The following is a 25,894-nucleotide window of genomic DNA, read 5'->3' on the forward strand; positions in this document are numbered from 1 at the left end:
GGGAAACTACAATTGATGATCAGTTTTCTGTGGGAAACCACAAGTGATGATCAGGTTTCTGTGGGAAACTACAAGTGATGATCAGTTTTCTGTGGGAAACTACAAGTGATGATCAGTTTTCACCATTTTTTTTTTTACTACATAACTTTTGTTTATTCATAGACAAACTCTGAAACATGTTTATTAAATTGTCTTTTAAAACTAGATTTGTTTCAGTCAACAAATTCATAAAGCATCTCCCATTATTTATCTTTATGCATAAATGCCTCCTTTATCAAAGTGTTCATCTAACCCAACTATTAGCATGTTTAAGATCTTTACACAGTATATTTATCACACCCATCTAGCTAATTCATCTAACCCAACTATTAGTGTGTTTAAGACCTTTACATAGTATATTTATCATACCCATCTAGCTAATTCATCTAACCCAACTATTAGTTTAAGACCTTTACATAGTATATTTATCATACCCATCTAGCTAATTCAACTTAAGCTCCATTGAAACACTCCCCTAACTTGTTTATACAGGTCAGCGACTCACAGTGACGGAACAGAAGGGAGTAGCATGCTGAGACGTGTCTATCCTCCTTCCAACTCTCCTCCTCTGAAACGGTTGGGAGGAATATTCAAACAAACCCATGACATTTTATTTTATTACAAGCAAATGTTAGGATACACGATATACCAGACATGATGACACATGATATACCAGACTCCTAGATGACATACCAGACTCATGGGCTCCACATTCTGATACACAGCTAGAATTCTCATTCTTACACAGAAGTGAGGAATATTCTCTGATTAAGGCAGTTGTAGTAAGTCTGGATCATTGGACAACCACATGCATATTATCTGACACCCTTACAGTATATAATGCAGTATAAAATATACACCGAGCTTACCAAACATTAGTACTAGTACCGAGCTAAAAAAAAATCCTTCCTTTAAATCTGTCATCTACTGATTGAAGAGACATCAATAAGGGATCATAGCTTTCACCTGATCAGTCAATGCCATGGAAATATGTAGTATCCTCAGTGTATATTCATACCCAAGGCACAAGACAAAAGCTATTTTAAGAGTACTACAAGCACCTTCTCATCTCTTTAAGACCGCGTGCAAGTATTTCGTTAGACGTCATTAACCCTTTATAATGGTGTTAACTTGGTCCGCTCGCGGCCAAACTACATCAGATCAGTTATATGTATTATTTCTTAACCATGTCTAAATGCATTTCACCCATCGCCCCCCCCCCCCCCCTCCATGCGTTCATAGGTCATTGTCAGGCAGAATGAGGTTCTATATTGTTTGAATAAGACTCTGGACATCTGAAAAACAGCTCCACATGCAAAAGCCACGTGCACAAAAATAATCAATTAAAAAGTGAGAAAAGATTAAACACGTTATACTGAGTACCGGAGGACGTCAAATACTAAAATACTGGAACAGACGGGATTTTGAGTCTAAATCTGACACGTTTATACAATTCCTTTGACTAATTTGGGCACTTGTTAAGGTTAATACAGGGTTCAGCGTTGCTAACCTGCAAACCTCCAGTAACTTTCTTAAAATCCCAGGTTTCTAGAAACCTCCCGAAATGGAAGATCCCCAGAATCAATAGGGAATAAGCAGGACATCCGGGAAAGTCAGGGAATCGTCCAGAGTTTCTGGGACTTTGGGAAAGCTACTGGACATGTTGTCGAGTGTCGCCCCCTTGGGACTCGGAGGTCTACTTGCGTCCGACAGTCTCAGCCAGTTTCTTCAGTCTCTTCTTCAGTTCCAGAGGAAACTTCTCATAACATTTCTTACACACAGGCTTCATGTCAAACTCCACAAACTTGTTCCTGTCAACAGAGGACAGGGGAGACACAGTCAGTATTTTTGTAATGCATTTTGGGCTCCATTGTGTATGAAATGTGCTTTACGAATATATATATATATATATATATATATAGTATTCTCATGAACAGCAGCATATATATATATATATATATATATATATATATATATATATATATATATATATATATATATAGTATTCTCTCTATATATATATATAGTATTCTCTATATATATATATAGTATTCTCTATATATATATATAGTATTCTCTATATATATATATAGTATTCTCTATATATATATATAGTATTCTCTATATATATATATATAGTATTCTCTATATATATATATATAGTATTCTCTATATATATATATATATTTTATATTCTCATGAACAGCAGCACATGCAGGTTTCTATCCTTAGCAAGTTACACTACGACCACACAACTAGCCTGACAGGACAGAAATACAGTCCAGTTCCACTACGACCACACAACTAGCCTGACAGGACAGAAATACAGTCCAGTTCCACTACGACCACACAACTAGCCTGACAGGACAGAAATACAGTCCAGTTACACTACGACCACACAACTAGCCTGACAGGACAGAAATACAGTCCAGTTACACTACGACCACACAACTAGCCTGACAGGACAGAAATACAGTCCAGTTCCACTACGACCACACAACTAGCCTGACAGGACAGAAATACAGTCCAGTTCCACTACGACCACACAACTAGCCTGACAGGACAGAAATACAGTCCAGTTACACTACGACCACACAACTAGCCTGACAGGACAGAAATACAGTCCAGTTACACTACGACCACACAACTAGCCTGACAGGACAGAAATACAGTCCAGTTACACTACGACCACACAACTAGCCTGACAGGACAGAAATACAGTCCAGTTACACTACGACCACACAACTAGCCTGACAGGACAGAAATACAGTCCAGTTACACTACGACCACACAACTAGCCTGACAGGACAGAAATACAGTCCAGTTACACTACGACCACACAACTAGCCTGACAGGACAGAAATACAGTCCAGTTACACTACGACCACACAACTAGCCTGACAGGACAGAAATACAGTCCAGTTACACTACGACCACACAACTAGCCTGACAGGACAGAAATACAGTCCAGTTACACTACGACCACACAACTAGCCTGACAGAACAGAAATACAGTCCAGTTACACTACGACCACACAACTAGCCTGACAGGACAGAAATACAGTCAAGTTACACTACGACCACACAACTAGCCTGACAGGACAGAAATACAGTCAAGTTACACTACGACCACACAACTAGCCTGACAGGACAGAAATACAGTCAAGTTACACTACGACCACACAACTAGCCTGACAGGACAGAAATACAGTCAAGTTACACTACGACCACACAACTAGCCTGACAGGACAGAAATACAGTCAAGTTACACTACGACCACACAACTAGCCTGACAGGACAGAAATACAGTCAAGTTACACTACGACCACACAACTAGCCTGACAGGACAGAAATACAGTCAAGTTACACTACGACCACACAACTAGCCTGACAGGACAGAAATACAGTCCAGTTACACTACGACCACACAACTAGCCTGACAGGACAGAAATACAGTCCAGTTACACTACGACCACACAACTAGCCTGACAGGACAGAAATACAGTCAAGTTACACTACGACCACACAACTAGCCTGACAGGACAGAAATACAGTCAAGTTACACTACGACCACACAACTAGCCTGACAGGACAGAAATACAGTCAAGTTACACTACGACCACACAACTAGCCTGACAGGACAGAAATACAGTCAAGTTACACTACGACCACACAACTAGCCTGACAGGACAGAAATACAGTCAAGTTACACTACGACCACACAACTAGCCTGACAGGACAGAAATACAGTCAAGTTACACTACGACCACACAACTAGCCTGACAGGACAGAAATACAGTCAAGTTACACTACGACCACACAACTAGCCTGACAGGACAGAAATACAGTCAAGTTACACTACGACCACACAACTAGCCTGACAGGACAGAAATACAGTCAAGTTACACTACGACCACACAACTAGCCTGACAGGACAGAAATACAGTCAAGTTACACTACGACCACACAACTAGCCTGACAGGACAGAAATACAGTCAAGTTACACTACGACCACACAACTAGCCTGACAGGACAGAAATACAGTCAAGTTACACTACGACCACACAACTAGCCTGACAGGACAGAAATACAGTCCAGTTACACTACGACCACACAACTAGCCTGACAGGACAGAAATACAGTCAAGTTACACTACGACCACACAACTAGCCTGACAGGACAGAAATACAGTCAAGTTACACTACGACCACACAACTAGCCTGACAGGACAGAAATACAGTCAAGTTACACTACGACCACACAACTAGCCTGACAGGACAGAAATACAGTCCAGTTACACTACGACCACACAACTAGCCTGACAGGACAGAAATACAGTCAAGTTACACTACGACCACACAACTAGCCTGACAGGACAGAAATACAGTCCAGTTACACTACGACCACACAACTAGCCTGACAGGACAGAAATACAGTCAAGTTACACTACGACCACACAACTAGCCTGACAGGACAGAAATACAGTCCAGTTACACTACGACCACACAACTAGCCTGACAGGACAGAAATACAGTCAAGTTACACTACGACCACACAACTAGCCTGACAGGACAGAAATACAGTCCAGTTACACTACGACCACACAACTAGCCTGACAGGACAGAAATACAGTCCAGTTACACTACGACCACACAACTAGCCTGACAGGACAGAAATACAGTCAAGTTACACTACGACCACACAACTAGCCTGACAGGACAGAAATACAGTCAAGTTACACTACGACCACACAACTAGCCTGACAGGACAGAAATACAGTCAAGTTACACTACGACCACACAACTAGCCTGACAGGACAGAAATACAGTCCAGTTACACTACGACCACACAACTAGCCTGACAGGACAGAAATACAGTCAAGTTACACTACGACCACACAACTAGCCTGACAGGACAGAAATACAGTCAAGTTACACTACGACCACACAACTAGCCTGACAGGACAGAAATACAGTCAAGTTACACTACGACCACACAACTAGCCTGACAGGACAGAAATACAGTCAAGTTACACTACGACCACACAACTAGCCTGACAGGACAGAAATACAGTCAAGTTACACTACGACCACACAACTAGCCTGACAGGACAGAAATACAGTCCAGTTACACTACGACCACACAACTAGCCTGACAGGACAGAAATACAGTCAAGTTACACTACGACCACACAACTAGCCTGACAGGACAGAAATACAGTCCAGTTACACTACGACCACACAACTAGCCTGACAGGACAGAAATACAGTCCAGTTACACTACGACCACACAACTAGCCTGACAGGACAGAAATACAGTCCAGTTACACTACGACCACACAACTAGCCTGACAGGACAGAAATACAGTCCAGTTACACTACGACCACACAACTAGCCTGACAGGACAGAAATACAGTCAAGTTACACTACGACCACACAACTAGCCTGACAGGACAGAAATACAGTCCAGTTACACTACGACCACACAACTAGCCTGACAGGACAGAAATACAGTCAAGTTACACTACGACCACACAACTAGCCTGACAGGACAGAAATACAGTCCAGTTACACTACGACCACACAACTAGCCTGACAGGACAGAAATACAGTCCAGTTACACTACGACCACACAACTAGCCTGACAGGACAGAAATACAGTCCAGTTACACTACGACCACACAACTAGCCTGACAGGACAGAAATACAGTCCAGTTACACTACGACCACACAACTAGCCTGACAGGACAGAAATACAGTCCAGTTACACTACGACCACACAACTAGCCTGACAGGACAGAAATACAGTCCAGTTACACTACGACCACACAACTAGCCTGACAGGACAGAAATACAGTCCAGTTACACTACGACCACACAACTAGCCTGACAGGACAGAAATACAGTCAAGTTACACTACGACCACACAACTAGCCTGACAGGACAGAAATACAGTCCAGTTCCACTACGACCACACAACTAGCCTGACAGGACAGAAATACAGTCCAGTTCCACTACGACCACACAACTAGCCTGACAGGACAGAAATACAGTCCAGTTACACTACGACCACACAACTAGCCTGACAGGACAGAAATACAGTCAAGTTACACTACGACCACACAACTAGCCTGACAGGACAGAAATACAGTCAAGTTACACTACGACCACACAACTAGCCTGACAGGACAGAAATACAGTCCAGTTACACTACGACCACACAACTAGCCTGACAGGACAGAAATACAGTCCAGTTACACTACGACCACACAACTAGCCTGACAGGACAGAAATACAGTCCAGTTCCACTACGACCACACAACTAGCCTGACAGGACAGAAATACAGTCCAGTTCCACTACGACCACACAACTAGCCTGACAGGACAGAAATACAGTCCAGTTACACTACGACCACACAACTAGCCTGACAGGACAGAAATACAGTCAAGTTACACTACGACCACACAACTAGCCTGACAGGACAGAAATACAGTCAAGTTACACTACGACCACACAACTAGCCTGACAGGACAGAAATACAGTCCAGTTACACTACGACCACACAACTAGCCTGACAGGACAGAAATACAGTCAAGTTACACTACGACCACACAACTAGCCTGACAGGACAGAAATACAGTCCAGTTCCACTACGACCACACAACTAGCCTGACAGGACAGAAATACAGTCCAGTTACACTACGACCACACAACTAGCCTGACAGGACAGAAATACAGTCCAGTTACACTACGACCACACAACTAGCCTGACAGGACAGAAATACAGTCCAGTTACACTACGACCACACAACTAGCCTGACAGGACAGAAATACAGTCCAGTTACACTACGACCACACAACTAGCCTGACAGGACAGAAATACAGTCAAGTTACACTACGACCACACAACTAGCCTGACAGGACAGAAATACAGTCCAGTTCCACTACGACCACACAACTAGCCTGACAGGACAGAAATACAGTCCAGTTCCACTACGACCACATAACTAGCCTGACAGGACAGAAATACAGTCCAGTTACACTACGACCACACAACTAGCCTGACAGGACAGAAATACAGTCAAGTTACACTACGACCACACAACTAGCCTGACAGGACAGAAATACAGTCAAGTTACACTACGACCACACAACTAGCCTGACAGGACAGAAATACAGTCCAGTTACACTACGACCACACAACTAGCCTGACAGGACAGAAATACAGTCCAGTTACACTACGACCACACAACTAGCCTGACAGGACAGAAATACAGTCCAGTTACACTACGACCACACAACTAGCCTGACAGGACAGAAATACAGTCCAGTTACACTACGACCACACAACTAGCCTGACAGGACAGAAATACAGTCAAGTTACACTACGACCACACAACTAGCCTGACAGGACAGAAATACAGTCCAGTTACACTACGACCACACAACTAGCCTGACAGGACAGAAATACAGTCCAGTTCCACTACGACCACACAACTAGCCTGACAGGACAGAAATACAGTCCAGTTCCACTACGACCACACAACTAGCCTGACAGGACAGAAATACAGTCCAGTTACACTACGACCACACAACTAGCCTGACAGGACAGAAATACAGTCAAGTTACACTACGACCACACAACTAGCCTGACAGGACAGAAATACAGTCAAGTTACACTACGACCACACAACTAGCCTGACAGGACAGAAATACAGTCCAGTTACACTACGACCACACAACTAGCCTGACAGGACAGAAATACAGTCAAGTTACACTACGACCACACAACTAGCCTGACAGGACAGAAATACAGTCCAGTTCCACTACGACCACACAACTAGCCTGACAGGACAGAAATACAGTCCAGTTACACTACGACCACACAACTAGCCTGACAGGACAGAAATACAGTCCAGTTACACTACGACCACACAACTAGCCTGACAGGACAGAAATACAGTCCAGTTACACTACGACCACACAACTAGCCTGACAGGACAGAAATACAGTCAAGTTACACTACGACCACACAACTAGCCTGACAGGACAGAAATACAGTCAAGTTACACTACGACCACACAACTAGCCTGACAGGACAGAAATACAGTCCAGTTACACTACGACCACACAACTAGCCTGACAGGACAGAAATACAGTCCAGTTACACTACGACCACACAACTAGCCTGACAGGACAGAAATACAGTCCAGTTACACTACGACCACACAACTAGCCTGACAGGACAGAAATACAGTCCAGTTACACTACGACCACACAACTAGCCTGACAGGACAGAAATACAGTCAAGTTACACTACGAACACACAACTAGCCTGACAGGACAGAAATACAGTCAAGTTACACTACGACCACACAACTAGCCTGACAGGACAGAAATACAGTCCAGTTACACTACGACCACACAACTAGCATGACAGGAGAGAAATACAGTCCAGTTACACTACGACCACACAACTAGCATGACAGGAGAGAAATACAGTCCAGTTACACTACGACCACACAACTAGCCTGACAGGAGAGAAATACAGTCCAGTTACACTACGACCACACAACTAGCCTGACAGGACAGAAATACAGTCAAGATACACTACGACCACACAACTAGCCTGACAGGACAGAAATACAGTCAAGTTACACTACGACCACACAACTAGCCTGACAGGACAGAAATACAGTCCAGTTACACTACGACCACACAACTAGCATGACAGGAGAGAAATACAGTCCAGTTACACTACGACCACACAACTAGCATGACAGGAGAGAAATACAGTCCAGTTACACTACGACCACACAACTAGCCTGACAGGAGAGAAATACAGTCCAGTTACACTACGACCACACAACTAGCCTGACAGGACAGAAATACAGTCCAGTTACACTACGACCACACAACTAGCCTGACAGGACAGAAATACAGTCCAGTTACACTACGACCACACAACTAGCCTGACAGGACAGAAATACAGTCAAGTTACACTACGACCACACAACTAGCCTGACAGGACAGAAATACAGTCAAGTTACAGTACGACCACACAACTAGCCTGACAGGACAGAAATACAGTCCAGTTACACTACGACCACACAACTAGCCTGACAGGACAGAAATACAGTCCAGTTACACTACGACCACACAACTAGCCTGACAGGACAGAAATACAGTCCAGTTACACTACGACCACACAACTAGCCTGACAGGACAGAAATACAGTCCAGTTACACTACGACCACACAACTAGCCTGACAGGACAGAAATACAGTCCAGTTACACTACGACCACACAACTAGCCTGACAGGACAGAAATACAGTCAAGTTACACTACGACCACACAACTAGCCTGACAGGACAGAAATACAGTCAAGTTACACTACGACCACACAACTAGCCTGACAGGACAGAAATACAGTCCAGTTACACTACGACCACACAACTAGCATGACAGGAGAGAAATACAGTCCAGTTACACTACGACCACACAACTAGCATGACAGGAGAGAAATACAGTCCAGTTACACTACGACCACACAACTAGCCTGACAGGAGAGAAATACAGTCCAGTTACACTACGACCACACAACTAGCCTGACAGGACAGAAATACAGTCCAGTTACACTACGACCACACAACTAGCCTGACAGGACAGAAATACAGTCCAGTTACACTACGACCACACAACTAGCCTGACAGGACAGAAATACAGTCAAGTTACACTACGACCACACAACTAGCCTGACAGGACAGAAATACAGTCAAGTTACACTACGACCACACAACTAGCCTGACAGGACAGAAATACAGTCCAGTTACACTACGACCACACAACTAGCCTGACAGGACAGAAATACAGTCCAGTTACACTACGACCACACAACTAGCCTGACAGGACAGAAATACAGTCCAGTTACACTACGACCACACAACTAGCCTGACAGGACAGAAATACAGTCCAGTTACACTACGACCACACAACTAGCCTGACAGGACAGAAATACAGTCAAGTTACACTACGACCACACAACTAGCCTGACAGGACAGAAATACAGTCCAGTTACACTACGACCACACAACTAGCCTGACAGGACAGAAATACAGTCCAGTTCCACTACGACCACACAACTAGCCTGACAGGACAGAAATACAGTCCAGTTCCACTACGACCACACAACTAGCCTGACAGGACAGAAATACAGTCCAGTTCCACTACGACCACACAACTAGCCTGACAGGACAGAAATACAGTCCAGTTACACTACGACCACACAACTAGCCTGACAGGACAGAAATACAGTCAAGTTACACTACGACCACACAACTAGCCTGACAGGACAGAAATACAGTCAAGTTACACTACGACCACACAACTAGCCTGACAGGACAGAAATACAGTCCAGTTACACTACGACCACACAACTAGCCTGACAGGAGAGAAATACAGTCCAGTTACACTACGACCACACAACTAGCATGACAGGAGAGAAATACAGTCCAGTTACACTACGACCACACAACTAGCCTGACAGGAGAGAAATACAGTCCAGTTACACTACGACCACACAACTAGCATGACAGGAGAGAAATACAGTCCAGTTACACTACGACCACACAACTAGCATGACAGGAGAGAAATACAGTCCAGTTACACTACGACCACACAACTAGCCTGACAGGAGAGAAATACAGTCCAGTTACACTACGACCACACAACTAGCCTGACAGGACAGAAATACAGTCCAGTTACACTACGACCACACAACTAGCCTGACAGGACAGAAATACAGTCCAGTTACACTACGACCACACAACTAGCCTGACAGGACAGAAATACAGTCAAGTTACACTACGACCACACAACTAGCCTGACAGGACAGAAATACAGTCCAGTTACACTACGACCACACAACTAGCCTGACAGGACAGAAATACAGTCCAGTTACACTACGACCACACAACTAGCCTGACAGGACAGAAATACAGTCCAGTTACACTACGACCACACAACTAGCCTGACAGTACAGAAATACAGTCCAGTTACACTACGACCACACAACTAGCCTGACAGGACAGAAATACAGTCAAGTTACACTACGACCACACAACTAGCCTGACAGGACAGAAATACAGTCCAGTTACACTACGACCACACAACTAGCCTGACAGGACAGAAATACAGTCCAGTTCCACTACGACCACACAACTAGCCTGACAGGACAGAAATACAGTCCAGTTCCACTACGACCACACAACTAGCCTGACAGGACAGAAATACAGTCCAGTTCCACTACGACCACACAACTAGCCTGACAGGACAGAAATACAGTCCAGTTACACTACGACCACACAACTAGCCTGACAGGACAGAAATACAGTCAAGTTACACTACGACCACACAACTAGCCTGACAGGACAGAAATACAGTCAAGTTACACTACGACCACACAACTAGCCTGACAGGACAGAAATACAGTCCAGTTACACTACGACCACACAACTAGCCTGACAGGACAGAAATACAGTCCAGTTACACTACGACCACACAACTAGCCTGACAGGACAGAAATACAGTCCAGTTACACTACGACCACACAGCTAGCCTGACAGGACAGAAATACAGTCAAGTTACACTACGACCACACAACTAGCCTGACAGGACAGAAATACAGTCAAGTTACACTACGACCACACAACTAGCCTGACAGGACAGAAATACAGTCAAGTTACACTACGACCACACAACTAGCCTGACAGGACAGAAATACAGTCAAGTTACACTACGACCACACAACTAGCCTGACAGGACAGAAATACAGTCCAGTTACACTACGACCACACAACTAGCCTGACAGGACAGAAATACAGTCCAGTTCCACTACGACCACACAACTAGCCTGACAGGACAGAAATACAGTCCAGTTACACTACGACCACACAACTAGCCTGACAGGACAGAAATACAGTCCAGTTACACTACGACCACACAACTAGCCTGACAGGACAGAAATACAGTCCAGTTACACTACGACCACACAACTAGCCTGACAGGACAGAAATACAGTCAAGTTACACTACGACCACACAACTAGCCTGACAGGACAGAAATACAGTCAAGTTACACTACGACCACACAACTAGCCTGACAGGACAGAAATACAGTCCAGTTACACTACGACCACACAACTAGCCTGACAGGACAGAAATACAGTCCAGTTACACTACGACCACACAACTAGCCTGACAGGACAGAAATACAGTCCAGTTACACTACGACCACACAACTAGCCTGACAGGACAGAAATACAGTCCAGTTACACTACGACCACACAACTAGCCTGACAGGACAGAAATACAGTCAAGTTACACTACGACCACACAACTAGCCTGACAGGACAGAAATACAGTCAAGTTACACTACGACCACACAACTAGCCTGACAGGACAGAAATACAGTCCAGTTACACTACGACCACACAACTAGCATGACAGGAGAGAAATACAGTCCAGTTACACTACGACCACACAACTAGCATGACAGGAGAGAAATACAGTCCAGTTACACTACGACCACACAACTAGCCTGACAGGAGAGAAATACAGTCCAGTTACACTACGACCACACAACTAGCCTGACAGGACAGAAATACAGTCCAGTTACACTACGACCACACAACTAGCCTGACAGGACAGAAATACAGTCCAGTTACACTACGACCACACAACTAGCCTGACAGGACAGAAATACAGTCCAGTTACACTACGACCACACAACTAGCCTGACAGGACAGAAATACAGTCAGATGTACTGAAGTGGAACCAACAGTAAATATTTCATTTTAAAGGGAAATGACCTCCATAACATATGTATGTGGAAGATGACACATTACACCTTTCATCACAACGAGTACGTCCCAAATGGCACCCTGTTCCCTATATAGTGCACTACGTTGGACCAGGGCCCTATTGCACCCTGTTCCCTATATAGTGCACTACGTTGGACCAGGGCCCTATTGCACCCTGTTCCCTTTATAGTGCACTACTTTAGACCAGGGCCCTATTGCACCCTGTTCCCTTTATAGTGCACTACTTTAGACCAGGGCCCTATTGCACCCTGTTCCCTTTATAGTGCACTACTTTAGACCAGGGCCCTATTGCACCCTGTTCCCTATATAGTGCACTACGTTGGACCAGGGCCCTATTGCACCCTGTTCCCTTTATAGTGCACTACTTTAGACCAGGGCCCTATTGCACCCTGTTCCCTTTATAGTGCACTACTTTAGACCAGGGCCCTATTGCACCCTGTTCCCTATATAGTGCACTACGTTGGACCAGGGCCCTATTGCACCCTGTTCCCTTTATAGTGCACTACTTTAGACCAGGGCCCTATTGCACCCTGTTCCCTTTATAGTGCACTACTTTAGACCAGGGCCCTATTGCACCCTGTTCCCTTTATAGTGCACTACTTTAGACCAGGGCCCTATTGCACCCTATTCCCTTTATAGTGCACTACGTTGGACCAGGGCCCACAAGTTGTCATTTGGGACGCAATCCATTGTCACATAACAGAAGAACATGACAGAACAATGACAGAACAGATCAAGCAAACTGGAGGAGAAAACAACAACAAAAAGGAAAGACAATAGGAGGAAAAGCTAAATGAAGATGACAGGAAGTGGAATTACTAACCCATGGATGGAAATGAAAGGAGGATAGTGAAGATGACAGGAAGTGGAATTACTAACCCATGGATGGAAATGAGCGAGAGGAGGATAGTGAAGATGACAGGAAGAGGACTGGAAAAGTCTACAGACAGATAACTGGTTTCTTTTTGCGGTCTTTTGAGGCGTCCCTCTCGCGTCGGGCCAGTCTGCGTTTCAGCTCCTCAGGCATCCGCTCGTAACAGTGCTTACATACAGGCTTCAGATCTACCTCTACAAACTTGTCTCTGTTACCCCACAGGGAGGGGAGGGAGAGAGAAGAGAAAACAGAGGGGGAGAGAGAGAAGAGAAACCAGAGGGGGAGAGAGAGAAGAGAAACCAGAGGGGGAGAGAGAAGAGAAACCAGAGGGAGGGAGAGAGAAGAGAAGACAGAGGGCGGGAGAGAGAGAAGAGAAACCAGAGGGGGAGAGAGAAGAGAAACCAGAGGGAGGGAGAGAGAAGAGAAAAGAGGGGGAGAGAGAGAAGAGAAAACAGAGGGAGAGAGAGAGAAGAGAAACCAGAGGGGGAGAGAGAGAAGAGAAAACAGAGGGAGAGAGAGAGAAGAGAAACCAGAGGGGGAGAGAGAGAAGAGAAAACAGAGGGAGGGAGAGAGAAGAGAAAAGAGGGGGAGAGAGAGAAGAGAAACCAGAGGGGGAGAGAGAGAAGAGAAACCAGAGGGGGAGAGAGAGAAGAGAAACCAGAGGGGGAGAGAGAGAAGAGAAAACAGAGGGGGAGAGAGAGAGAGAAGAGAAAACAGAGGGAGGGAGAGAGAAGAGAAACCAGAGGGGGAGAGAGAGAAGAGAAACCAGAGGGGGAGAGAGAGAAGAGAAAACAGAGGGGGAGAGAGAAGAGAAAACAGAGGGGGAGAGAGAGAAGAGAAAACAGAGGGGGAGAGAGAGAAGAGAAAACAGAGGGGGAGAGAGAAGAGAAAACAGAGGGGGAGAGAGAGAGAGAGAAGAGAAACCAGAGGGAGAGAAGAGAAAACAGAGGGAGAGGGAGAGAAGAGAAACCAGAGGGAGAAGGAGAAGAGAAACCAGAGGGAGAGAGAGAAGAGAAAACAGAGGGAGAGAAGAGAAAACAGAGGGAGAGAAGAGAAAACAGAGGGAGAGGGAGAGAAGAGAAACCAGAGGGAGAAGGAGAAGAGAAACCAGAGGATGGAAAAAGCACAGGGTGGAGAAGTAAGAAGACTAGAGATAATAAGAGGAAAAAACAGATTGTGTCCAATAGAAGGTTGGAGAAAACACAGTACTTTATAGGGAATAGGGTGTCATTTGGCACACAGATTGAGAGGAAGGCGGGACAACGGCACACAGGAAGAGCTAAAGGGTTAGGAAAGAGCCCAGTATAATACCACTGATATATAATAATGTAATAATAACATACTTGAGGGTGAGCTTGGTGTTGCAGGTGGCGCAGGAGAAACAGTTCACACACCATGCTTTGTTCAGGGCTGACACCACTACAGGAACAACAGAAAGTCCATTATGGCTTTAGATCCTTCTAAAACAATTCATTCAAAAATGAAAAAAACACAGTTGATGCTTACCGTCTCCTTCAATCACTCTGTTGCAGTGGTAGCACACATCACCAAAGAGCTAGAGGGTTGAGACACGGGCAGAGATGAGCATTTCATTCACCAAACATACACCACTTGATTTAACCATTATCAAACTTTACATCTCAGTCAGTGCCAGCCAGAACAACATGCAATAACTGTGTTACTCAGCAACCCCTATCCCACGAACGTTTGTGGACATGAGCCCCATGGGACCTGTCAAACATAGTGCATTACATAGGGAATAGGGTACCATTACCTGGTTGTAGTGGGTCTCACAGTCAGATCATAGCTGTATTACCTGGTTGTAGTGGGTCTCACAGTCAGATCATAGCTGTATTACCTAGTTGTAGTGGGTCTCACAGTCAGATCATAGCTTTATTACTTGGTTGTAGTGGGTCTCACAGTCAGATCATAGCTTTATTACCTGGTTGTAGTGGGTCTCACAGTCAGATCATAGCTTTATTACCTGGTTGTAGCGGGTCTCACAGTCAGATCATAGCTGTATTACCTGGTTGTAGTGGGTCTCAGTCAGATCATAGATGTATTACCTGGTTGTAGTGGGTCTCAGTCAGATCATAGCTTTATTACCTGGTTGTAGTGGGTCTCAGTCAGATCATAGATGTATTACCTGGTTGTAGTGGGTCTCAGTCAGATCATAGCTTTATTACCTGGTTGTAGTGGGTCTCAGTCAGATCATAGCTTTATTACCTGGTTGTAGTGGGTCTCAGTCAGATCATAGCTTTATTACCTGGTTGTAGTGGGTCTCAGTCAGATCATAGCTTTATTACCTGGTTGTAGTGGGTCTCAGTCAGATCATAGCTTTATTACCTGGTTGTAGTGGGTCTCACAGTCAGATCATAGCTTTATTACCTGGTTGTAGTGGGTCTCACAGTCAGATCATAGCTTTATTACCTGGTTGTAGTGGGTCTCACAGTCAGATCATAGCTTTATTACCTGGTTGTAGTGGGTCTCACAGTCAGATCATAGCTTTATTACCTGGTTGTAGTGGGTCTCACAGTCAGATCATAGCTTTATTACCTGGTTGTAGTGGGTCTCACAGTCAGATCATAGCTTTATTACCTGGTTGTAGTGGGTCTCACAGTCAGATCATAGCTGTATTACCTAGTTGTAGTGGGTCTCAGTCAGATCATAGCTTTATTACCTGGTTGTAGTGGGTCTCACAGTCAGATCAAAGCTTTATTACCTGGTTGTAGTGGGTCTCACAGTAGGCCAGACCTTTCCTCTCATAGTGGCGGTGTCCAAGGAACGGCTTCTCACACTTAGCACACACAAAATGCTGCAAACACAGGCAACATCACATGTTAGCATGGCTAACTGTTGTACCAGGCAACATCACATGTTAGCATGGCTAATGGCTAACTGTAGTACCAGGCAACATCACATGTTAGCATGGATAATGGCTAACTGTAGTCACAGGGAAGTAGCATCCCAAGTTAGCATGGCTAATAGCTAACTCTCGTCACAGGCAGACACCACTACACAGGCATTAGCATATTGCTAACTCTACTCACAGGCACAAGCAGTTAAGTTAGCTAACTTTGCTAACTCTAGTCAGCTGCCATCAGGGCACGTATTCACAAAGAGTATCAGTGTAGGAGTGCTGATCTAGGATCAGGTGATCTACCTGTACATATGTTATTCATTATGATCTTAAAGGTCATGAACAGTCAAAAAAAATCTGTTTTTCATAAAACTGGATGATATTTGAATGAAACCAGGTTAAAGTATGAAAAATGACCATTGCTCCTACATTGATAAAGTCATAAAGCTACTGGTCCCCCATGTCAAACACTTGGATTCATTGTTACATAGGGTGACATCACCCTAACTCATTTTAATACACCAATGGTAACATGATATTCTCTTACCTAATTTAAATAAGTACCGCTTTGTAACCAACATCGGAGAAGGTGTGTTTGTGGAGGGGTGTGGTTTATACAGCTACTCTACTGGTGCCTGTAGGGTGTCATCAAATATAATTACAAGTTTACACTATTCATCTATGGTAAAGACACTCGTGTCCCCTTTTATCTGTGTCTGGTGTTATCTAGTTACTGGTTAGTTACTGGTTAGCTAGGTCTTCATCTGTGTCTGGTGTTAGCTAGTTACTGGCTAGCTAGGTCTTCATCTGTGTCTGGTGTTAGCTAGTTACTGGCTAGCTAGGTCTTCATCTGTGTCTGGTGTTATCTAGTTACTGGTTAGCTAGGTCTTCATCTGTGTCTGGTGTTAGCTAGGTCTTCATCTGTGTCTGGTGTTATTTAGTTACTGGTGTTAGCTAGGTCTTCATCTGTGTCTGGCGTTAGCTAGTTACTGGTTAGCTGGGTCTTCATCTGTGTCTGGTGTTAGCTGGGTCTTCATCTGTGTCTGGTGTTAGCTGGGTCTTCATCTGTGTCTGGTGTTAGCTGGGTCTTCATCTGTGTCTGGTGTTAGCTAGGTCTTCATCTGTGTCTGGTGTTAGCTAGGTCTTCATCTGTGTCTGGTGTTAGCTAGGTCTTCATCTGTGTCTGGTGTTAGCTAGGTCTTCATCTGTGTCTGGTGTTAGCTAGGTCTTCATCTGTGTCTGGTGTTAGCTAGGTCTTCATCTGTGTCTGGTGTTAGCTAGGTCTTCATCTGTGTCTGGTGTTAGCTAGGTCTTCATCTGTGTCTGGTGTTAGCTAGGTCTTCATCTGTGTCTGGTGTTAGCTAGGTCTTCATCTGTGTCTGGTGTTAGCTAGGTCTTCATCTGTGTCTGGTGTTAGCTAGGTCTTCATCTGTGTCTGGTGTTAGCTAGGTCTTCATCTGTGTCTGGTGTTAGCTAGGTCTTCATCTGTGTCTGGTGTTAGCTAGGTCTTCATCTGTGTCTGGTGTTAGCTAGGTCTTCATCTGTGTCTGGTGTTAGCTAGGTCTTCATCTGTGTCTGGTGTTAGCTAGGTCTTCATCTGTGTCTGGTGTTAGCTAGGTCTTCATCTGTGTCTGGTGTTAGCTAGGTCTTCATCTGTGTCTGGTGTTAGCTAGGTCTTCATCTGTGTCTGGTGTTAGCTAGGTCTTCATCTGTGTCTGGTGTTAGCTAGGTCTTCATCTGTGTCTGGTGTTAGCTAGGTCTTCATCTGTGTCTGGTGTTAGCTAGGTCTTCATCTGTGTCTGGTGTTAGCTAGGTCTTCATCTGTGTCTGGTGTTAGCTAGGTCTTCATCTGTGTCTGGTGTTAGCTAGGTCTTCATCTGTGTCTGGTGTTAGCTAGGTCTTCATCTGTGTCTGGTGTTAGCTAGGTCTTCATCTGTGTCTGGTGTTAGCTAGGTCTTCATCTGTGTCTGGTGTTAGCTAGGTCTTCATCTGTGTCTGGTGTTAGCTAGGTCTTCATCTGTGTCTGGTGTTAGCTAGGTCTTCATCTGTGTCTGGTGTTAGCTAGGTCTTCATCTGTGTCTGGTGTTAGCTAGGTCTTCATCTGTGTCTGGTGTTAGCTAGGTCTTCATCTGTGTCTGGTGTTAGCTAGGTCTTCATCTGTGTCTGGTGTTAGCTAGGTCTTCATCTGTGTCTGGTGTTAGCTAGGTCTTCATCTGTGTCTGGTGTTAGCTAGGTCTTCATCTGTGTCTGGTGTTAGCTAGGTCTTCATCTGTGTCTGGTGTTAGCTAGGTCTTCATCTGTGTCTGGTGTTAGCTAGGTCTTCATCTGTGTCTGGTGTTAGCTAGGTCTTCATCTGTGTCTGGTGTTAGCTAGGTCTTCATCTGTGTCTGGTGTTAGCTAGGTCTTCATCTGTGTCTGGTGTTAGCTAGGTCTTCATCTGTGTCTGGTGTTAGCTAGGTCTTCATCTGTGTCTGGTGTTAGCTAGGTCTTCATCTGTGTCTGGTGTTAGCTAGGTCTTCATCTGTGTCTGGTGTTAGCTAGGTCTTCATCTGTGTCTGGTGTTAGCTAGGTCTTCATCTGTGTCTGGTGTTAGCTAGGTCTTCATCTGTGTCTGGTGTTAGCTAGGTCTTCATCTGTGTCTGGTGTTAGCTAGGTCTTCATCTGTGTCTGGTGTTAGCTAGGTCTTCATCTGTGTCTGGTGTTATCTAGTTACTGGTTAGCTAGGTCTTCATTTGTGTCTGGTGTTATCTAGTTACTGGTTAGCTGGGTCTTCATCGGTGTCTGGTGTTATCTAGTTACGGACTAGCTGGGTCTTCAGCCAGCATGAAATGGGGGTTGTTAGAAATTCAGACGCCGTTGTCATGTGAACCACATCATAACAGACATGCCAAATGGGAGAGGTGTTTTTTTTGTTTTATGATATTGATGCAACTTCAATGTTTGAGTTGCTTGTGTATCACCACATTTGCTTGAGATGATTTTACTGCAACACTGTATCTAAGTTGTTTGACGTCGGGGTTTCACAGAGCTGTCAGTCAAGGAGCGCTCACAAGAATAAGCTCCCCACTCAGCCTGTCTTTTCAAACTTCCTGGTCGTTAGAGATAGAGCACTTTTCCCTCACATTGAGCATTTCTATCCAAAACAAATATTATGGGTGATATTTTGGGTGATACTCAAAATGCTATTTTACATGGGAATCAGAATGACTGTTTGGGACCTTTAAAGACTAAGCTAACCCTATATCAGCCCTACTCTGAGAGCTTTATGAATACAACTGGCCCAAGTAACTCAACGGGGCTTGGTCAGAAAGATGCATGACACACACACAGCAGTCATTTAGGACAGGCAGTGGAACAGTGGCCTCTAGTGGAGAGAATGTCAACTGCAGGCAGGCCAGGCACTGTAGACTACTTGTTGTGTATTCATCAGTACTGTAAAGTTGTGAGAGATTAAAATGCAACAATGTGCATGTGTTTAGACACCCATACACATGTATTTCTGGGTAAGAAGAACTTATCTGTGAATGTGGTAACGGTATGCCTCTTGTTTCTATTGACATATGACAGGTGTTTGTGGCTGAAGAGTGTAGTTGTGTAGCTAGCTATGCAATGTTGTTTCCTGTAGTGCAGTTTCTATGTGTGGGAGAAGAAAGACCTCCTTTCTCCTTGTATGTGTCCCAAATGGCACCCTATTCCCTACACAGGTCCCTAACTCTGACCAGAACACTATGGGCTCTGGTTAAAGTAGTGCACTACACAGGGCCCTAACTCTGACCAGAACACTATGGGCTCTGGTTAAAACGTAGTGCACTACATAGGGGACTACTGCCATTTGGGACATAACACCTTCTCACCATGTTAAAGTGCCACTCGCAGTAGGCATAGCCCTTACATTCATAGTAGGGATGGCCCTGGAACGATCGCTCACATACACTACACCCAAAGTGCTGGGAGAGGAGGAGGAGGGGGAGGATGGAGGGGGGAGGAGGAGGAGGAGGGAGGAGGAGAAGGGAGGGATAAAAGAAGCCACAAAGATGAGGATGTAGAGAAGGATGAAGGAATGTGTTGGAAGGAAAAGGTGTCACAGGATGGAGAGCAGATAGAGTTACTCACAGTCCAATCAAACATACGCTCTCTGAACACGAAGGAAATTATTAAAATGTAACATATCATTTCTTTGTAAAAGCTTACTCAACAAACATCTGACTAACCCATTACGTTTGAGTCCAAATATGTCTAAAATACCACTAGATCCCATCATGTCATTTCTGACCACACACCTCGACGTGCCACTGCTTGCCCATGGCGTTGACCACGCGTCCCTCGATGGGCCTCCTGCAGGCGCCACAGATCGGCACCCCCATCTTATCATGGCAGGGCAGACAGTACAGCTCTCCCTTCAGCTCCCTGGCATCTGCTGTCAGCTCCTTACTACAGGGAGAGGGGAGGGACAAACATTACCACAGCTCCTTACTACAGGGAGAGGGGAGGGACAAACATTACTACAGGGAGAGGGGAGGGACAAACATTACTACAGGGAGAGGGGAGGGACAAACATTACTACAGCTCCTTACTACAGGGAGAGGAGAGGGACAAATATTACTACAGCTCCTTACTACAGGGAGAGGGGAGGGACAAACATTATATTACACAAAACACACACACAGTGGTTTTGTAGCAGGGTAAATGGTAACATCTTAAACACTCTTGCTTTCATTAGTTCCAAATACTGACTGAACCACATAATGGAATCAGGAGCACATTATGTCAGATATCAGGAGGGAGACGTGAAGCGTACTGACCCACAGTTGTTGCAGTTGAAGTGGTCGGGGTGGTAGGGGTCGTTCTTAAAGATGAGGGGGCTGTCCTCGATGATGGCATGGCATTTCTGACAGATGTACTTCCCCAGACCTCTAGCCTTCTCACGGTTATGACAGGGTCGACACAGGTGCCTGGTTAGGAACAAACATTACTACAGGGAGAGGGGAGGGACAAACATTACTACAGCTCCTTACTACAGGGAGAGGGGAGGGACAAAGCAGGATGGGTACGTACATCCAACATGTCTCACTGGACAGGGACAAAGCAGGATGGGTACGTACATCCAACATGTCTCACTGGACAGGGACAAAGCAGGATGGGTACGTACATCCAACATGTCTCACTGGACAGGGACAAAGCAGGATGGGTACGTACATCCAACATGTCTCACTGGACAGGGACAAAGCAGGATGGGTAAGTACATCCAACATGTCTCACTGGACAGGGACAAAGCAGGATGGGTACGTACATCCAACATGTCTCACTGGACAGGGACAAAGCAGGATGGGTACGCACATCCAACATGTCTCACTGGACAGGGACAAAGCAGAATGGGTAAGTACATGCAGCATGTCTCACTGGACAGGGACAAGGCAGGGAAAGGGTGGAAACAGTAGAAGTTGCTACTACACTTTATCTACAGTGTTGGGAAAGTATTGGCCTCCTTTCTGACGGTCTCTTGCATATTGTTGATACTGAATGTTATCAGATCTTCAACCAAAACCTGATATTAGATAAAGGGAACCTGAGTTTACAAATATCAACCAACTGAGAAAATCAGAAAAAGGGGCAAATACTTTCTCACACCACTGTTTTATACAAACATACTATTGTGAGTTGATTTGTGATTGGTTAAATAGTCATCTACCATGGTATAATGTGCAGTGTGATTGGTTGGGGACTCCCCTGCATAATGTGCAATGTGATTGGTTGGGGACTCCCCTGCATAATGTGCAGTGTGATTGGTTGGGGACTCCCCTGCATAATGTGCAGTGTGATTGGTTGGGGACTCCCCTGCATAATGTGCAGTGTGATTGGTTGGGGACTCCCCTGCATAATGTGCAGTGTGATTGGTTGGGGACTCCCCTGCATAATGTGCAGTGTGATTGGTTGGGGACTCCCCTGCATAATGTGCCGTGTGATTGGTTGGGGACTCCCCTGCATAATGTGCAGTGTGATTGGTTGGAGATTCACCTGCCAGCGTTCTTGACGAAGCCGACATCAGCGAGCACAGCCTGGCAGATGTCACAGCAGAAACAATCAGGATGCCAGCTGTTGTTCATGGCCTTGATCACACGGCCAATGATGAACTCCCCTGAGAACACCGACCCACCAATACAACATGAGAACACACACAGTGGATTTACAAAGAGATTTGGTGTGTGTGTGTGTGTATGTATGTGTGTGTGTGTGTGTATGTATCTGTGTGTGTGTATGTATGTATGCGTATGTGTGTGTGTGTGTGTGTACGCATTTGTGGTGTGTGTGTGTGTGTGTGTGTGCGTATGTGGTGTGTGTGTGTGTGTGTACTCACCACACTGGTGGCAGCAGGGAGCGAAGAGCATCTGAAAGTCATGTTCACAGTATTTCCTGCCTTCAAACTGTCAGGAGAAAAAGGGTGCTTCACTCACACAATAAACCCAAACATTGAACAGTTTGACATTTGAATAGTGGCAACTTTCCTCAAATTCCCCAGTTCTCCAGAAATCCTGGAGGGAATAAACCAGAAATCCAGAATCCTCCAACCATGATTTTTGGAAAAACCTGGGAATTTTGGGGGAAATTACAGGAATTTTGCAACCCTACATTTTATGCCCTGTGTTAGTCTACCTCATAGAAGAGCCCCTCGGGGAACTGCTGGAAGCACTGTGCGCAGACGAAGCAGCCCTCGTGGTACAGCTCCCCGTTGCTGTTGACGATCTTCTCTGCCGGGGCGAAGCCGCTCTTACAGCGCTCGCACGACGCGTTCGCCAGGGCGTTCGCCATGTTGCTATGGTGACAAAAATGAAAGTATGAAGATCAGAACAGACGACGACTCCAGAATTATTTGCTGCTCTTCTGTTGATCACTTTGACACAGAAATCCCTGTGAAATTAGCCCAAATCTGTTTGTGGTCTTGCGCAACTCAACTGACTGCAGTGATTGGCAAGGAGTTGGCACAATAACGACAAGAGACTGGCACTCTGGCTACCACACAGCAGCAGAGTCTCCTGGAGGGGGCTTGAATAGGCCAATGCAATGTGAAAAGAAATGCAAAGAGAAAGTTACTCCAACAGGGAACTGCTGGGCTGTTGGAAATCTGCCTTGAGAGTCTACAGAAATAACACTGGCAAAGGTACATGTTCCTCTCTACTACAGATCAGTGTTGTGCAGAGTGGGGGTGCATCCCAAATAGCACTCTATTCCCTATATGGTGGACTCATTTTCACCACAGCCCTATGGCTGATTAAAGGTAGTGCACTACATAGGTAATAGGGAGTCATTTGGGACACAAGAAGCATGGTTTTAGGGGCGGGGCCTTGTCCCTCAGACAGTCGCTTACGCAAATCATATTACTCACAGAACACTGCTGTCACCATGGAGACACACACGTTGCTCAGGGTCTGTCTCCTAATTTGGTCATCTGAGAGCAGTCAGACAGACATGATAGATCATAGCTGTCTGGTGGTATTCAGTGTTGGTTTATCACTTAATTGATCAGAGACACGTACTGTACTGTGTCGCCTCAACACTCATTGGCTAATTCCTAACGTTTACACCCCAACTCAAGTGCCAAGAAATTACAACACCGTCTACAAATAGACCGCGTGTAATGATCCAAATAATCAAACTGGTTTAAATTTAAAAATTGATTGAATGTTTCGACCTAAAAGGGTTATAGAAACTAACCAACTAAGAGGCTAACGTTACCAAGCTAGAGAGGGAAAAACAGAGTTTGAAGTAGCTAACTTTAGCAAGTTCACAACACACACGTCCACTCACTTGACGTTACTAGCCTACTGTAGCAGTCAGGTTAACTAGTTAGTTAACTTTATTTAAAAGCTATTTAATGTTTCAAGACGATTCCCACGCCTATCATTTAAAAAAATAAATCACTCTAGGTGTTACACTTTATCACATACAGTAGCGCACCGAACAAATTAGCTAACATTAGCTGCCCGGCTAGCTGTTAGCATGGTAACCTGCTGTGAAATTCGAGTGTTCTTACTTGGATCCAAACTCTTACCTGCCCGTCATTTCTACTACTCCCAGCATCACCTATCAACACCACCGTTTCAGAAACGTATCGACTTTTCCCCGGGGTCTTCAAATAGGACGAGTAATGGATTGATCCGAGCGGCGACTCCTACCTAACCAACTAGCATATTTTTTTTTCTCCTCCAGTATCTTGGTGGAGCCACCCTTTCCTTGGTAGCTGGCGTTTTCTAAAGAAAGGGGACGAAATAGCGCCCTCTAACGGCTATTACATTGATAGCACTCCTGTTGCACTGACTGCAGCGGCCCTGCAGTTCTTCTGAACGAGGGGTGGACGACATACATCCCCCTGGGCGGCGGGAGGTTTGAATAAAAAATATTAACGCTTTGGGGGGAATGATTATTTTGGGTTAACAAAAATAATAATGTAAACACTCCAGGCCACTCGTGGACGTCTAAAACTAGATAGAGAGTATGTAGAAAACGTCTAAAACTAGATAGAGAGTATGTAGAAAACGTCTAAAACTAGATAGAGAGTATGTAGAAAACGTCTAAAACTAGATAGAGAGTATGTAGAAAATATAATGGACCATTTTCAAATAACTGCAGCTTTTCTGAATTTTGAAATTCTGATGTGGCCCCACCCCTGTTCTAGACCCCTAACCAGCTGTTCCAATACTTTGAATATGCATCACACCTCTGCAATGACTGGATAGACATGTCTGAATGTGTCAAATCAACGTTTATTGGTTGTGTACACAGATTTGCAGATGTCATTGCAGATGCTGCGAAACGCTTGTCACAGAAGTTTGACCAGGCAAAAGGTAGTATTTGGAATTGTGGTATTTTGTTAGGATCCCCATTAGCTGTTTACTTAAGTACTGCTCTTTTCATGATATAGACCAGCGTTTCCCAAACTCAGTCCTCGAGACCCCAAGGGGGCACTTTGGGGGTTTTGATTCAAATAATCAACTCGCCATCCAGTTTTGATCATTTGAATCAGCTGTGTAGTGTTAGGGCAAAAACCAAAATGTGTAATCCCTGGGGTCCCGAGGAGCTGACAGACTGAAGAGGTGAAATCAGGTGAAAGCCATGATCATTTATTGATGTCACGTGTGAAATCCACATAAATCTGTGTAGATTAAGGGGAGGAAATTGGTTAATGAAGGATTTTTAAATCTTGAGACATGGATTGTGTATGTGCGCCATTCATAGGGTGAATG

At 44.9% G+C, this 25,894-nt stretch overlaps 1 protein-coding gene across 4 annotated transcripts; it reads right to left on the reverse strand.

Moving 5' to 3' along the window:
• Window positions 1-125: 125 nt before the first annotated feature.
• Window positions 126-24,895, reverse strand: LOC139412721 (LIM and senescent cell antigen-like-containing domain protein 1). Of its 4 annotated transcripts, none has more exons than XR_011634719.1 (11): window positions 24,703-24,895; window positions 23,307-23,466; window positions 23,011-23,077; window positions 22,671-22,791; window positions 21,458-21,607; window positions 20,936-21,086; window positions 20,510-20,602; window positions 15,302-15,350; window positions 15,139-15,214; window positions 13,801-14,003; window positions 629-1,850 (listed from the first exon to the last, which is right to left on the reverse strand). XR_011634719.1 is itself a non-coding variant. In XM_071159385.1 (10 exons), the coding sequence occupies exons 1-10, from the start codon at window positions 24,729-24,731 to the stop codon at window positions 1,736-1,738; spliced, it is 1,011 nt and encodes a 336-aa protein (XP_071015486.1). In that variant the 5' UTR covers window positions 24,732-24,895; the 3' UTR covers window positions 126-1,735. The 4 variants fall into 4 exon arrangements, 2 of the variants coding, with proteins under 2 accessions (XP_071015486.1, XP_071015487.1); XR_011634718.1 differs by lacking the exon at window positions 20,510-20,602 and adding an exon at window positions 16,518-16,610 and having other exon boundaries at window positions 633-1,850; XM_071159385.1 differs by lacking the exons at window positions 13,801-14,003; window positions 20,510-20,602 and adding an exon at window positions 16,518-16,610 and having other exon boundaries at window positions 126-1,850.
• Window positions 24,896-25,894: the final 999 nt, after the last annotated feature.

Source organism: Oncorhynchus clarkii, chromosome 7, assembly GCF_045791955.1.
Source record: "Oncorhynchus clarkii lewisi isolate Uvic-CL-2024 chromosome 7, UVic_Ocla_1.0, whole genome shotgun sequence".
NCBI lineage: Eukaryota > Metazoa > Chordata > Actinopteri > Salmoniformes > Salmonidae > Oncorhynchus > Oncorhynchus clarkii.